The sequence below is a fragment of the Trichoplusia ni genome, chromosome 13, assembly GCF_003590095.1.
Source record: "Trichoplusia ni isolate ovarian cell line Hi5 chromosome 13, tn1, whole genome shotgun sequence".
Classification (NCBI taxonomy): domain Eukaryota; kingdom Metazoa; phylum Arthropoda; class Insecta; order Lepidoptera; family Noctuidae; genus Trichoplusia; species Trichoplusia ni.
Genome location: NC_039490.1, coordinates 9,599,015 through 9,615,086, shown reverse-complemented (window position 1 = coordinate 9,615,086; position 16,072 = coordinate 9,599,015). Strand labels below are relative to the sequence as shown.

The 16,072-nt window shown below is 36.1% G+C and overlaps 1 protein-coding gene across 5 annotated transcripts in view; it reads left to right on the top strand.

Annotated features, from left to right (window-relative positions):
* LOC113500123 overlaps positions 1 to 16,072 on the top strand; it is a 30,143-nt gene that overhangs the window by 9,286 nt on the left and 4,785 nt on the right. For 3 of the 5 annotated variants that reach the window (XM_026880800.1, XM_026880798.1, XM_026880802.1), the window contains exons 10-19: positions 7,675 to 7,783; positions 8,138 to 9,014; positions 9,449 to 9,641; positions 10,476 to 10,622; positions 10,994 to 11,270; positions 12,018 to 12,104; positions 12,422 to 13,640; positions 13,886 to 14,136; positions 14,959 to 15,222; positions 15,682 to 15,793. In XM_026880800.1, the coding sequence (XP_026736601.1) occupies positions 7,675 to 7,783; positions 8,138 to 9,014; positions 9,449 to 9,641; positions 10,476 to 10,622; positions 10,994 to 11,270; positions 12,018 to 12,104; positions 12,422 to 13,640; positions 13,886 to 14,136; positions 14,959 to 15,222; positions 15,682 to 15,793 (3,536 nt within the window). The remainder of the gene's footprint in view (positions 1 to 7,674; positions 7,784 to 8,137; positions 9,015 to 9,448; positions 9,642 to 10,475; positions 10,623 to 10,993; positions 11,271 to 12,017; positions 12,105 to 12,421; positions 13,641 to 13,885; positions 14,137 to 14,958; positions 15,223 to 15,681; positions 15,794 to 16,072) is intronic. The other 2 variants (XM_026880801.1, XM_026880799.1) reach the window with 2 other exon arrangements.

Genomic DNA, 16,072 nt, shown 5'->3' with positions numbered 1-16,072 from the left:
ACGGTACCCAGAAACTTATTAATATTGATATTGTATTTCATAATCATATTTTTAACGGAAAGACAGCGTGCGGCTACGTTCGGTACGGAGAGTTGGTTGCGCCGTTTGTTTGCAGCAAAAGCACTTAGGAAGCGGTGAAGGGTGAGCGAAACTGTGTGCAGTCCAATGTAACATGACCTTTGAAAATTTTAATAAATATGTTTTTGATTTGATAATGATAGGCAAAAATTGTATAATTGCTTACTTTCCTGTACCCTGATAGTAGTTGAAGATACCAGGTGGTGTCTTTTACAATTTCTTGTTTGTCTGACGTTCCGGTTTGATTTTTGCAACTAAATTATGAGGGACTTGAAAACGTGGGTATTAAGATTTTTAAATCTATTAATTTTAGCGGCAACAGAAATATGTAAACCGTCTAGTTATAGTCATGAGATAAAGCCTGAGTGAATACAGATGGACAGACAGTACCCATAGAATAGAGTTCCGTTTTTATCCTTTCTTTACGGTACCCTAAAGAATACCATTTTTGCTATCATTATTTCATACTTGCCTGTAAAAAGCGAGCTCTAAACATTTGTGTGCGAATATTTTGTATAAATACCTGTTTACAACTGAAAGTAAATGAAAATGTCTGCCCGAACGGAACGCGCGGGTATTTTGATATTTTTTTTAATACTTTGTCGTAATGTCTGAGTTTAGGAGCTTGAGGCTCGTATTTTTACTTCAGATTTAGTTCATCAGTCCTGAAAATAGAGTTTAAGATATTTTCGTTTTGAATGAAATATTTTTTATTGTGAGGAATTGAAAAGTTTCTTTTTTTAGTTTATTAAAAGTAGAGATATTTTGTCTGGAAGAATATAATAATTGAAGTTTACTTAGGTTTAGAGTTCAAAAATAAAGAATTTTTGGCTGGCTTTCTGTTAGCTTTGTCAAAGGATAAATTATTTGATAAAGTCGCCGAGGAATTACAAATTGTAAGTGGTTTAAACGCTATATTGTAATATGAAAAAATGCGCTTAGTTCTACTAATAATATGCTTTATCAACTATTTAAGAAACAAAACACAAAAAAAAATCTTTTAAAGTATATTGTTCTCGATTCACATAAACTTCCAAACACAGCGCTGGCCTCTTAGACTACAATCATATTGTTTCGCAGCCAAATGCGAGTTGAACTCTGTTGGACGACTGTTTATACCTCCGCGGGTCCTTTGTGCCGCTGTGATAGTCAGACAGACAGTTAAATATGTAGTTTTTTTTATGTAGGTAACACTATTAAAGCGATATTTTGAGGTTCTCTTCTATTTAAGTGTTTGTAAATCGTTTTTTTGTTGTATTAAACGGTTTTGGTTTGATAAGTTTTTTTTAGGAGTCTAATCAAAAAGGTGTTTTTCTTGTGATAGTGGACAAATGGCCTTATTAAAAGGTGTACAGGTATAAAAGGTCTTTTTTTATGAAATTAAAAAAAACTAATTAGTATTAAAGTATTTTTATTTGATACTTAAAAAGCGACTCCCGCACTAAGGAATTTAATGCTTGTGACGCTGGAATTTCACAAATATACAGGCCCAGGGCAAGCATTCGGGGATCACATAAACGTTTGTCGTATGTGGGGATCGAACCCGCGCCACGTCACGCGAAAAGGATTATGGCGTGGATACCTCAACCACTCGGCTGTCCGTGCAATCGCGCAAAATCAAAAATCTGTAAAAATGCCAACGGTCTAGCTATCTCAGTTTATAAGGTACGACCTGGTGACGAACGTACAGAAAGCAGTGCCTACTAATACTAATATAATTACGACTCGGCTAATTTGACGACCTCCGTGGTCGAGTGGTGTACGCACCGGTTTCAAGGTGTCGCTAGCTCTGAGGTCCCGGTTTCGATCCCCGGTCGGGTCAATGTAAATATTCAAATTTCTACATTGCCTCGGGTCTGGGTGTTTGTGGTACCTTCGTTGTATCTGAATTCAGAACAATGTATGTGATGTTGTCCGCATTAAAAAAAAAATACAAACAAAAAAACAATTATTATGCAATCGCTGCGGTAAATTGCTACCCTTTCGCTTTTACATTATACGTAATAATAAAATTTGCAACAATAACGTTACTTAATACCACACCACATAAATACACCATCAACATTCCTACCATACACAACTATATCTAGATTTGAGTCTAGATTTTCTCATCATACTAACAACAAGAAAATTTTTAATCTACGAGGTGCCCGAGGGATCCCATTGTTGTGGACAGGCAGACAGACGGACCTTTGTTGTTTATATATATATATATATATATATATATGGGAATATTACAACGCAGTGAAAGTTTGAAAGAAGGGTTTTTATAAAAGAACAAAATGGAAAAAGGGTTTTGAAAATATGATATCTAGTGTTAGAAATGTATAGCTTAGAAGCTAGATTTTAATGTGATAACGAACTATAAGAAAATGTATATACTTAATATATAAAGCTGAAGAGTTTGTTTGTTTGTTTGCTTGAACGCGCTAATCTCAGGGACTACTGGTTCAAATTGAAAAATTCATTCTACTGGTTCATTTATTGAGGAAGGTTTTAGGTTATATAACATCACGCTGCAACTAATAGGAGCAAAGATACAATGGAAAATGTGGCAAAAACAGGGAAAAATATTCATCTTCGAGGGTTTGCGTTCAAAAATTCCTAATTTATATCTTCTAACCAAGCGGACGAAGTCGGAGGCAACAGCTAGTATTGAATAATTTCCAAAAAATTGGGACATTTATACCTCTTCTGCTTCTTTTTGTCCTATTGTTGGAGGTATATGTATATGCTTTCAACGAAATCTTGGAAGCTAAGGCGAGCTGTGACTTTTTTGGAAATTTAATGTATGACAGTACTGATATTTTTCTAAGCACTTTGCTAATACAATAACTGGAAATTCAGACACAAGGCGGAACACTCTTTGTCAATACAAAGAATATAAAAAAATCTTAGTTGAGAATTACTCAAAAACTTAGCAAATTTCTAATTAATTTATATCTTAGCATCAAAATATACACTGTAAATTAATACATTTGAATTAATTCAAAATCAAAATAAACAAAACAAAGTCACCCGTCTCTGAACTAAACACATAAAATATTTTAAATTCCAATTACGTTAGAAAACTGTTTAGCACCCCTGTACCTGCTTTATAAAGCTGTAATTGTTTCCTGTATTTATGAATGGGATATCTATCAACCCCTGTAATTATGTGAGCGAGTAACTTACACACAGGGAAAACTCGGTGCACAGGGAAATCAATTTATTTTGTTTCATTATGGCAGGGAGTCTGTGTCAAGTGTTTTACTTAAGACTTATTATTTATCGTTTTAGTGGTATGTAGGTTGATATAGTTGCAGGGATATCGTGTTTAGGGTTCCGTAACTTAAGGGTAAAAACCATACAAAGGCTGTATATGGTATCTGTTTTGTCACCAGACATGCTCATGAACTGGTAGAGACAGTTGAAATTTGCACAGATGTTGTATTGCTGTTGCCACTTTTCAAAGGCAGTTTTTGACACATTGTCTGCATTAGCAATAACATATGCATTGTCTATCTATTACTCCCATGGCGTTCAAAAGCCTTTAATTTAACATTAATCATTCAACCATTATTTTGTGTTTCCAATTTCCAATTTGAAATATTAAAAGAAACACATTTTCAATGTTAACTTTCAACGTTTTTTCTAAAATAAAACACATTGCAATTTTAATTATTTTTCTGGTCCGAAGTTAACTAATTTACAAACACACGTCAGACGGAATAGAAATGTAATTGTTTGTGGTGTGGTCCCACTGCGATACTCTTAAACAGACAGCGATTTATATATATGAAATTATTTGGTCTTAAAATAACAATTGTTTTTTTTTTCTATAGATGTTATCCTTCACCGTTAATTGTAGTGTAAGTTACTTTGCAATACGTAATTAGGTAGGTACATGAATTTATTCGAAAAGTCTTTATTTCGTGCGGGGATTTGAACCTAGGATCTTTGACTTGACTTTAACGGTCAAACGGTAAATGTTTGTGAAACACGCGGGGTGTTTCACAAACATAGGTACTACAAGATTCAAGACACTGATTTATCACGATTAGGTAAAAATAAACAGCCTGGTGATAGACGGACAAATAGCAAGACGGACTAACAGCGGAGCATTAGTAACAGAGTTTCGTTCTATAGAGTTCTTTATCGAGTTTCGTTTTATACCTTCCTGGGTAGGGAATCCTAAAAAGTCCATTATTTAAAATGGGTTACAAGAAAAACAAGGCGGTGACAGAATGGTGGCCAAGACAAGGCAAAAGAAGCGTCGGTCGTCCGGGAGCAAGATGGGTCGATGACATAATAAAGGTCTCGGGTCGAGTATGGATGAGGCTAGCACAGGACCGTAGAAATTGGCACGAGAAAGGAGAGGCCTATGCCCAGCAGTGGGAGGATAAAGACTGTGATGATGATGATGATGATGAAAAGAAAAACTAAGATTATCATGATTTCACCCTACCCGCCAACACTGCCACCCCAACCTTACCCAAGTAAGGCACCAAAACATTAACTCAGTCAATATGTTACTGCATGTGCTCCATCTCGCTCTGTAGTACGGTGTGCGAGCGAGAGAGCGCATGATTTAGCTCGGCGCCCGTCACATGCTTCTAATGACTGGTGAATATAGGAGATTTGTTAAGGGGAAGCGATTTATTGGGAATTGTTTGAATATGAAGCTGCTGTTGCTGCTATGGAGTTTCTCGCCGGTTCTTCTCCATTAGAATGACATTTTGGAACCGCACAACTAAAACAAAGCATAACAAAAACCCGTAACACGTCATGCCATCAGAATATAACAAAATTCACGGCAGTTGTTACGTCTGAACCGTCTGTCAGAGCGGTATGTTTACAATATGCAGAGTAATTATTGTAATGTTATTAAAAGTGCCTTCAAAACGGCCTATTTGAAATTAAAACTTTTGATTTTGACTTTCGATAGACGAATTTAGAATTTTATGTTTCAATCTCGCTTTTTTTCCCACGTTTTATACACTCACTTTTCTTGTTTGTTTGTCGTTCCGATTGGATTTTTGCAACTCAATTTTGAGCCACTTCCCAATAGGCTAGCAGGCTGCAATTAACAATAGGGTGACATTTTAAAACGTGTGCTTTTAGATTTTTTGATCTATTATTAAGCAATACCAACGTTTGTTGTGTTAGCTAGTACTAATATAATATCGGGATGTAGTTAAAAACTTCGCCTTAACAGAACTTGAACGGAGTTAATATTAAAGTTAAAACCAAGTATGTTATAAGTTCCAAGTTGATAAACTTTTGGGTCAGCGTGTTTCCACATCCGGCTTATAATTGTTAATAATAAACGTATTTTATTGTTTTATATTAATTTGTTATTCGGCAATGTATGAGTGTTTTCCAAAAGTTGTAGAACTTTTGTTGATACGAGAAATAATTAAATAAGCGGCAAGTAGCAAGAAAGCCCTTCTTTATATAAGCACTAGCTATTGCCCGCGGGCTCGCCCGGTAGAAATCGAAAATAAAAACTATCCAATGTGCTAATCCTGGTTATAAACTATCTGTGTAATAAGTTTCGCCTAAATCCATTCAGTGGTTTTCGCGTGAAAGTGTAACAAACATCCGTACACAGAACCTTTTGCGTTTATAATATTAACTAGCTTTTCGCCCGCGGCTTCGCCCGCGTCGAGTTCGGTTATATCGCGTTTCCAAGAAAAATCTTCAAAAGTCCGGGATAAAAACTATCCTATTGTCTTTCTCAAGGTCAACTCTATGTCTATACCAAATTTCATTAAAATCAGTTCAGTGGTTTAGACGTGAAAGCGTAAGACAGACAGAGTTACTTTCGCATTTATAATATTAGTAGGGATAGGATTTTAAATCGAATAGCCGATTGTTTTTTATAGGAGAGCTCTTTAACCTCCTTGCTTATGCTATCCCATCTTACATATCTTAAAGTGAACTAAATATTGCATTATAATTACAGGATATTTCCACGAAAATTACTTCTTAAAAACAATTTACCTAGCCGGCTTCATTAGTTAACCCTGTACCCGTTGTTGTAATTCAAACTGTCCTGGCTAGCACCTGGGCACTTTTAAATATCCCCTGACATATTTATTGTAAAGGGTTAATAACGCAAAGTACCCCTTTAAAGTGCTAATGGCGGCCGCGTTTAAGGGTTAATAGAAACGAGATGGAAATAAGACGCTTGAATTATTTCGTTTTATAGTGTCACAGTTTAGTTGAATGTTATAACAAGGGTTGTGTATTTTCTTGGTAATTGAATAAAAGATGATGTGAAAAGAAATATAGTTTGACTAGCTGACCCAGCAAACGTTGTTTTGCCTAATATATTATTTATAGTTGCATGTATTTTTTAATGCTACATTATAAAATAATAAAAATAAAAAGTGTCGTCCAAAAAAAAAAATTGTGTGAGCAACCCTTATCATGTAGGGGTATGAAAAATAGATATTAGCCGATTCTCAGACCTACTGAATACGCATATAAAATTTGGTAAAAATCGGTTAAGCCGTTTCGGAGGAGTACGGTAACTAACATCGTGACACGGGAATTTTATATATTAGATATTTCAATTGTTTCAACGTTTCTTTGATTTGACATTTTGATAGCTTATAAAAATAAATTCCTTAAGGTATTTTGTTTTATAGTGTATAGTCTATTTAGATAAATGTTAAAGAAGGTTTTGTATATTTTCTTGGTAATGGAATAAAAAATGATGTCCAAAAAAATAATAACTTGATATGTCAATTGTTTTAACATTTCTCTGATTTATGAATATTCTCTAAGGATGGTCTTCTTTTTAAAATTCTTTAGAATTTATTATGTAATTTTAGTAAGAGCTGGATGCGAGCTGTAGATAGATTTCGATGGCGTGCAGTTGGGGAGGCCTATGTCCAGCAGTGGACGAATATGGGCTGATGATGATGATGATGATAATGATGTAGCTTTATGCGTTAAACAAGATATGGATAGTGCACACTACTTCTACTAAATTTTTATTGTAGTATATAATTAGTTGATTCCTCGTTAATAAATTTAATCAAAAATAATCTGAATATAAGTATTTTTTATCTTTATTTTTTCTGTTGAATTGGCCACTTTAAGATAAATTGCGTTACTCGGAATTAATATCTATCATACTTTTAAATCTTTACTATTTCAAGCAGTCAATAATTTTCTCTTATTTTTATAAACTTTCTTCTTTGTATATTTGTATGTTTGTTTGTTGTTCCGGTTGGATTTTTCCACGTTTTTATATACTCACTTTTTTGTACACACTCATTTTCTTGTTTGTTTGTCATTCCGGTTGGATTTTTGCAACTCCCGATAAGCTAGCAGGCTGAAATTTTCAGGGTAGCTGCAAAACCGATGACGGTGCAATTTACAACATAAAAGCGGCTGAAACGATTTTAATAATTTGAATGGACTGACATTTAATAACGTGGGTTTTTAGATTGTTTATATCTATAATTTAATATCGTTCGTTTTTCTATTGAATTGGCAACTTTCAGATAAATTGCGTAACTCTGAATTCGTTTCTACCATACTTTTATATCTTTACTATTAAGTAGTAGTAAATGATTTTTAATTGAGTTAATATTTTGTCAGCAGTCGTCTTTAGAAGACAGTGACACCATGATATCTGGAGACGCGTGGGCGAGCGTGATGGAAGCAGACAAAGCCATCAGTGACAACCAGAGCAGTGAGAAATTGAGAGGTGAGATATTGGTCTTAATTGGATTTAATTCCTTAGACACGTCCTTTGGTATTTTTTTAGAGTGGCCACTGCAAAAAATGGATTAAAACGTTGTCTTTAGGTTTGGCAGTGTAGGGTCAAACCTAAAACATAACTTTTTCTTTCATAATAGTTTTATAGTAAAAGTTACACCCTAGTTTTTTAGTTAACATGAAAATTGTGTGGATTCCTAAAAAAATCGATTGTGTATAATACACTACATAAACAATAATTGTAATAACAATTATTACAATTATTGTATTGAAATTCAAACATTTTTTACAACTCATCAATACATTACTTATTAATTTTTTATATTCTCTATTTATTACATAGAGTTCTACAAGAAGTTAGTGCAAACTGACGCAAAAATAAAAAGCCTGAAAAAAATTAACCAAGAGTACTTAGAAAATGTGGAACCGGTACTCAAAGTACCGGAGAGGTCAAAACGATCGCTCAAGCTCAACAACCGCCCAAGAAAATACTTACTTAGGCGAAGAAGATCAGCCTTCAACAAAAATCACAAAATTGATATCACGAAAAGACAAGCCAACGAAACAAAACTTAAACTTAATAACTTAGAGAAAAAACAAGCTAATAAAACTCGAATGGAACCAAATAATAAAACCAAAAGACAAGTAAACACAACACGAGTTAACCGTAATGACCCAGACGAACCAACAGGATTCGTTATCGAAAGAAAGAAGATCTTAGTCCGATACAAACCTGAACCGGCAAAAAAGAAGAAAGTACCAAAATGTTCACACGCACCAAAAGATTCGCACACACATGAAAATCAACTGAAACATCCATTTTACAAAAACACCCAAAGACTAGACGAACTTCTAGACATGTTTCTAAATAAGAACCTGCCTGAGATCGTATCAGATCCTTTTGGACTAGACACGTTGTTTTCAAAAGAAAGAGAGAAATCAAATAAATGCAAGCATCCGAAACCGCATAAGAATGTTAATATCATTGCGAAAGAACTGCTAGCAGATCAAATACCGAAACCTAAGCCGAAGGTGCAGAAGGTGAAAGAAGAAGCGAAGGATGAGCCGATGATATTGAAGGTCCTGGCTCCGGAGTCATCGACGCAATTCGAGAAAGAGTTTGCGCATCATGAGGCACAGATGGTTGGAAAGGAAAAGCAACAGATTGTGACTGCCAGTCCTAATGATTTCGAAGTACTGTTGAGCGTTTCGACAATTATGTGAGTAATTTTTTGGTCTAAATTTTTTTGCCTTGATCTTTCATATCTAATATTTATTGCGTTCGCTTTCGAAATGCAATTTGCTGTTACGGCAATGTGGTTCTTGCAAGTAATGAGGTATTTATATTATTATAATCACTATAGATTGAATATGGGTTTACTCAGGCGTATTGTTTGGGATTGCCCGACTAGTTTCGGGTCTAACCGAAATCCTTAATCATGAGCTGATGCGACAGCGGAGTTGCGAGTCTCATTCTTGGCCCTAGCGCCGTGTTACTACATTATTTAGTATTTCATTTTACCATAAATTAAAAGACAAAAAGTGATTTGCGCAACAGTAGGATAAAGGTTTATCCTATAAATAATGGAAATCTGAAATTCTGATACACATTTATGCCATAAAGACTTCCAAAAGCTTCTTAGCTATTCTCCAGGAATCCAGATCTGAAGAAGACAGGAAAGCTGCCTGCTGTCATCGGCAGGCTCCCGAATATCAGGAAGCTGATGCAGATTGAAGGTGATGATGAGGAGAATCTAGGATATGAGGACTTCAAGGAGGTCCTGAAGGATGACGTGGAGAATATTGATGACACGGAGAAGAGGACTGATAGGAGGAAACGGACTGAGGTATGTTTATAGCTGCACAGATAGCCGAGTGGTTGATGTCACCACGCTCAACCCACTGTTCGCGTCGTGTCCATTCGATCCCCGCGTAGGACAAGCATTTGTGTGATCCTTGAATGCTTTTCTGGGTGTCTTTGTGCAAATGATTTAAATGATTTTACAAAATCCCTGCACCAAAAGGATTCATAACTTCGGTAGCAATCACATTATTGATAAGATTGGTTATAGAAACGCGTATGGGCTGGAAATGATTTACGCGGCTCTGGGTGGGATCCCATAGACTAGATAATAAGCTGTTTTTTATTTGATGACACTTTGGTATAAAGTCAAGACTAATGTCACTCAATAGGATATATTTTATGAGCGTATGTTATAAAGGTGTTATGATTTGATAACATGTCCACATCTTTAGCTATACAGAATATAATAGGGATGATGACCTTTTTCAGAAAAACTAGAACTGACAAAGATTAACTACTCAAAAGTTTAGGAGAGGGGGCTTGTGACGTAACGATAGAGTAAAATTTATACTCAATCGTGACGTCACGCGTAAATTTCATTCACTGTAATTTGGTCAATTTTATGTTTGCGGCACAAATAAAAAATACGTATCCATTATTATACAAAAAACTACAAGACGGACACTGCAAAAAAAAATGTCATCATCCCTATTGCATGCAAAATAAATGGGGTCGTTATAGTCATCAATTAAGAGACTAATTTTCGTTTCACTTCTAACCTATTTGTGCGGAACGTTTAGCGTCACAACCCCTTTTCGCACTTGACAGGTTTTCATCCTTTTTGGTACGAGCGTCTCTAACAAATATAATATTTCAGGAGCAACAAACTGCCCAGCAACAACAAGACAAGTTCCCGAAGTACAATCCGCCGGGAGTTCACAACCCCAACTGGAAGGGACCGATGCCGCTGTACCCGGATGAGCTCAACTCCATGTTGCGACATTCTGCGCTGAACAGTACCAAGGTTAGTTCCCTTAGACCTTGGAACAGTCTTTATTCATTATTCATCGTCGCAAAAGTCATCTGTGGCGAAGGGTGGCGTGATAACGATGCACGTACCAAGAAATCGTGACAGATAGGAAGGTTGAAAGGAAATGAGACAGAGTTTTGTCCAGTAGTGGGATCTCATGCAGGCTTTACATTAATAGAAGCAAAAAGGTAATATCAATGTCCTTCATCCATGCCTGTTTTGAATCCCTTTGTATACGAGGAAACGCAATCGCAAAGCCGCTTGTGTCTAGCTTTTTTTGGACTTAAAAAACTTCGAGGCAATCTACCCACGACTAGAAAATAAGATCAAATAGCTATATTTAAAGTCTTTTTCTCATAACACAGGCAGGAAAAACAAGCACAACTGTTTCAAACGAAGTCCAACCAGGCTTAATCGAAAGGAGAGGTCGAGATTTATCAGATGTAGAATACGTAGAAGACTATTTGAATAGTAAATATGATAAACTAGTCGAAATGGCCCAAGCGTACAGTGACTACGGAGTTCTCGATGGTAAAAAGGAGACCAGGCATGAGAAAGCATCGGACTCTACGGCAACTGAGCATAGAGTCAAAATGTCAGCGAGCCCAATGAAAAGTGGACTTTTTGGGAGATTTAGAAAAGGTATTTTGATTTGTTTTTTGTTTTTTGAAGATGGTATTTCCAATTTTGAATAACATTTTATATAACTAACTTTGTTTAGCAGTTTATCATTAATGTTGACTTTAGGGAAGGCTGGGTGGTAAATCAACTCGCCAAATATAATGAGCGCAGCCTTTTGCGGGTTCGATCCTCGCGTAGGACAAGCAATGTATGATCCACGGATACTTGTTTGTAGAACTCCTCGTGACGCAAGGAATTCATTCTCAAATGAGATTAGAATAAAGAAAAGGAATTATTTGAAGTTTTTGATTTGAAGAATTTGACGACCTCCGGTCGAGTAGCGTACGCACCGGTTTCAAGGTGTCGCTAGCTCTGAGGTCCCGGGTTCGATCCCCGGTCGGGTCAATGTAAAAATTCACATTTTGTACATTGTCTCGGGTCTGGGTGTTTGTGGTACCTTCGTTGTATCTGAATTCCATAACACAAGTGCTTTAGCAACTTACTTTGGGTTCAGAACAATGTATGTGATGTTGTCCGCATTTGTTTATTTATTATTTTTTACCAAGTGTAATTTGAGGTCTATTTAAATATTTAAAAATGACTGCAAACATAAATTAGTAACTCGTGAACTCTGTTGTTAAAAAAGGAGTGAATTCCAATGTTAAATAATTGCAAGAAAATCAGTTCATAAGAGTTCTGTAGCACATTGTGTCAATTCTTAAACTTGTTGGGCCTGTAATAATGTTTATTCATTTTATATCGATGAAGACAGACCGCAGCACATTCAGACGGGGACCACAGCAAACGTGAGGAAATACAGAGCTATATCTACAAGCGAAATCGAGGAAATGACTGGTTCGTATTATTTTACAGATACCTATGTATATTATGAATGCGAAAGTATGTGATGCGAATATTATTCTACCAGTTTTACAGCGCCATCTATTAGTATCAAATTGAGAAATATTTGTAATGTAATTTCTATACAGCTGATAAAATTTCTTATCAATATACATAGATAGAACACATGATCTGAGTGGAATCCGAACCCACATCCTTTGCAACAGTATTTAGACCCATAAATCCCATCCATTATGCATAATAATTAGTTAGAATTTTATATATTGCTAATCATTCTAAAAGTACATTAACCTGTATTTATTTATCACCAGAGCAGACTGGTGGTATCCCTAACACGTTTTTCTATACACCACCACGGAAGACTTCCGAAGGAATTCGCTTCGAAATCGTACCTGACATGACCACAAGAGGACGAGAGGACAATCTAGAAGTCCTCAAGATTCTACAGAAGCACATCAGGATCGGACCCACCAACACTCCAACAAGGATCGCCCCAAAACCCATCAGCCCGGTACATACAACCCTCATATCCAGTTACCCAGATATGGAAGTCATTTATAGTCCAAAATATACCAAGCCCAAATCTAAAGTTGATCCCGGTAGAAAACTATTCAAATCAGACGACGGCAAAGAGAACGGATTAATTTTCGCTTTTAGTAAAGGCAAAAGAAATTTACTTTCAACTGACTATCAAAAAGAGGAACCCGATAATGTTTGGGACACCAGTTGGGATGGTAGTCTCGAAAGAAGTAAAATGGCTTTCGAACAATTCATTCGGAATTTTAATGTTCAAAAACTTAATGAGAACAGGGAGCAAGCTCTAGCTAACTACATAGAGTCTCTTAGACAGAAAAATATAAGAATCTATAGTAGCGTGCCTCCTTTGATTAATAGAAATTTTACAAAGACAACCAACCAATTTGAAGCTAGACTTTCCACTTTAATGCCATTCGACGGCTTTTACGATCGCGATGGCTACAAAGAACCAAGCATTAACGAAACAGTTGTAACTATAAATAAAAGTGAAATGTACAAAGGTCAAAATAGGTTTGAAGGTCTAATGGTCTTGACTGTAGAGGATCCAGAAATTGGTACCGAACATATAGATCTCAAATTCGATGTGCCATTGATAATCGATTTTAACGAAGACTTGTTGTTGAACGGCAACAAAAGCCGTTCGAACTTCGCATTTTCGACACCGTATTACAATGGGCTAAATTTACTAAATGGCACAGACTTTGATGCATTTACCGCACCCGAATTAGATGACCTTTGGGATAAAAAGAAAAGGAATAAAAGATATGTTGATTTGCAGAAGACAGTGCTTATCGCGAACGAAACGGCAAATCACAAAAAACCGGTGAAACAGTCGAATGAAAGTGTGAATGAATACGTCACGAAGAAAGTGCAAGCGCAGACCGAGAACAGAGCGGATGGAGATGTCAACCTGAGTGATTTCTTTAACATGATATCGGAGTGGTTCAAGACATTGGAAAACGTTAAAGAAGAACCAGCGAATGACAAGCCTGAGTAAGATTTGGATTTTCATATTTACTCCATTGACTCAGAGATCCAAAGTGTAATGACGAATAGAAGATTTTTTTTTGACAACCACGCTTTAATATTTTTCACAAAGCATTTATTTGGCAGCTTTTGCATCTCTGTAGGCATCCACATCCACAGACAGCAAAACATTTTTTTTAAACATTGTAGTCTTTGGAACTCTTGGCAGTACAATTCTGTCTGGATTTCTAGTGTTCCTATTTTATTTCCAGTCAAGAAGTAGCAACAACAGCTGAACTACTTTTCAAAGTGGATAACTCAACTGATGAACCGAATACTACTGAAATCACCACTACTACTCCTTCTACTACTTCTTTCCAACTTTATGACACGGACGTGATAGAGAATATCGGTCATAGATCCCGAATGTTGCTTTCCGTTGAGAATCTAAATGCAACTGAAGAGATAAGGACAGGAGATGTGAATGGTACTAGAGAGAAGAGAGCGGAGACAGCTGGTAATGGTAGGTATGTTCAACTTTAATTTGTTTAGAATAGACTATTGAATTCTTTAGAGCAGCACACCAATACAGTTGCATTCTTCGCACCCGAATTTATTGGGCTATGAATTTGGGAGTAAAAGATGAAACTTTCAAAGGAAAAGGATCACACTAAGGTTTTTAACATCGAAAGGAAGCAGAAAATTTGAACGCTAATTAAGAGAATGTTGATGATAATATTTTTAATACAGAATAAATAAGAAGAAACCGTGTGTACGAAGTGAAACTTCTGACAGATCTGTTCGTTTACATTTTATTATAGGTGAGTTTTTAGATAGATAAAACATTGTACGTTCACACATATTTATAAAGGACAAGGATTAAGATAATCAGTGTAGGATACCTATGCCAAAACTCTAGACTGGCTTTTAACGAAAAGCTCCCTGAACAATTGATTCATTGATAGAGTATAACAGTTGATTAGTTATGGCAATTCTGCCAACCAGTCTTACTATGGGACACTGTGTCAGCAAGTAAAATTATACTTTGATAATAGTAAAGTTTTCAGCGGATACTGATTAGACTTGAAGCCAACCCAATGTAGCATGGCAAGTATTTAGGTAAATTTGTCTGGTAAATCCTCTGTCTGGTTTTTAAAATCCATGCTTGCCAGGCTAACTGAAGAGACGCCGAAAAAGAAAGGAAATTCGCTTTTTTTTATTTACCTTCTTCGGGCCGGATGAGCAACAAAACGTAAATAAATAATAAATACAAGTATCTCAAGTTAAACAAACATAGAACGATTCCTATTTACATAAAGACTCCCCATTTCAATATTTGTTTCAGCGTCCGAAGCATCATCTTTACCGACACCGACCACAAAACTGGATGCTGTATCGACAACAATGAGTAATGATATAAAAGAAAAGCGTCAAACGACGAAAGAAGAAAGGAAAGTTAAAGCGATTTTCAAAAGAAACGCTGATGACAGTAATTTGATATTTTGGAACGATATCTATGATGACGAGTATGGAATACAAGCTGACAAGTTTGATAATACCGTACGAGATAAGCATTCGGTCAATGAGAATGATTTTATTAAGAAATCAGGTAGGTTGGTTGGTTAAGTTTTTGACTGCAAGTGACTGGAAAGTGATTGATGAGGTCATTAAATTAACTGGTCAACTGCGTGTCAGACTGGTGACTGGATTTTGTGTAAATTGGCCAAAGAACAATTTTGCATAAACGTAGTTTTCCCCGTCTTCTTCCCTTCCAATTGATGACTGTATTAACTGCGGTTAACATTTCATAATTTTTTGCTAGACAGCCTGGTCACAGACAGACTGACAGATAGCAGGGCTTGAATAAGGTCCTGATCCTGATCCTTTCTCTTTGAGTACGGAACCCTCAATATTTATAAGTATGACCATTGAAATCTTGTTTCTGCAATGGTAACAGCTTGCAAAACATGCAAAATAGACCCCATGCATGTCTAACCAACAAGGTTAACTTTGGCAAGCTTAGATAATAATTGCTTTGCTTCCTAGTCCAGCCAAAACAAATTTTCAGGTAGATGGGTTCATGACAAAATAAGGAAGTTTGCTGAAAACCTCAAAATGAACCCGCATACGCAGGACATGGAGATCAAGGAACGACTCCCAAGATCTGTCTCAAGTCCTGGGTAAGGTTTCAGTTTCCTCTCTTTTGGATTTTGCCTTAAGCATGGCTAAAATAAAACTGGTTATCACACAGACCCGAGCAAGTCCCGTGCTTATAGACAGAAGAAAAAAAATGCAAGAAAAATTGGTCGGCAAATACTACAATTTCACATATTTGCATTTGTTACATACTTCTTCTGGGAGTGACGTGTTTAGTTTACGATATTTTGATATAAAACTGATATCATCGTTTGCTACCAAATCGTAAATCGTAATCGTTTGCTACCAAAATATAGTGAAAC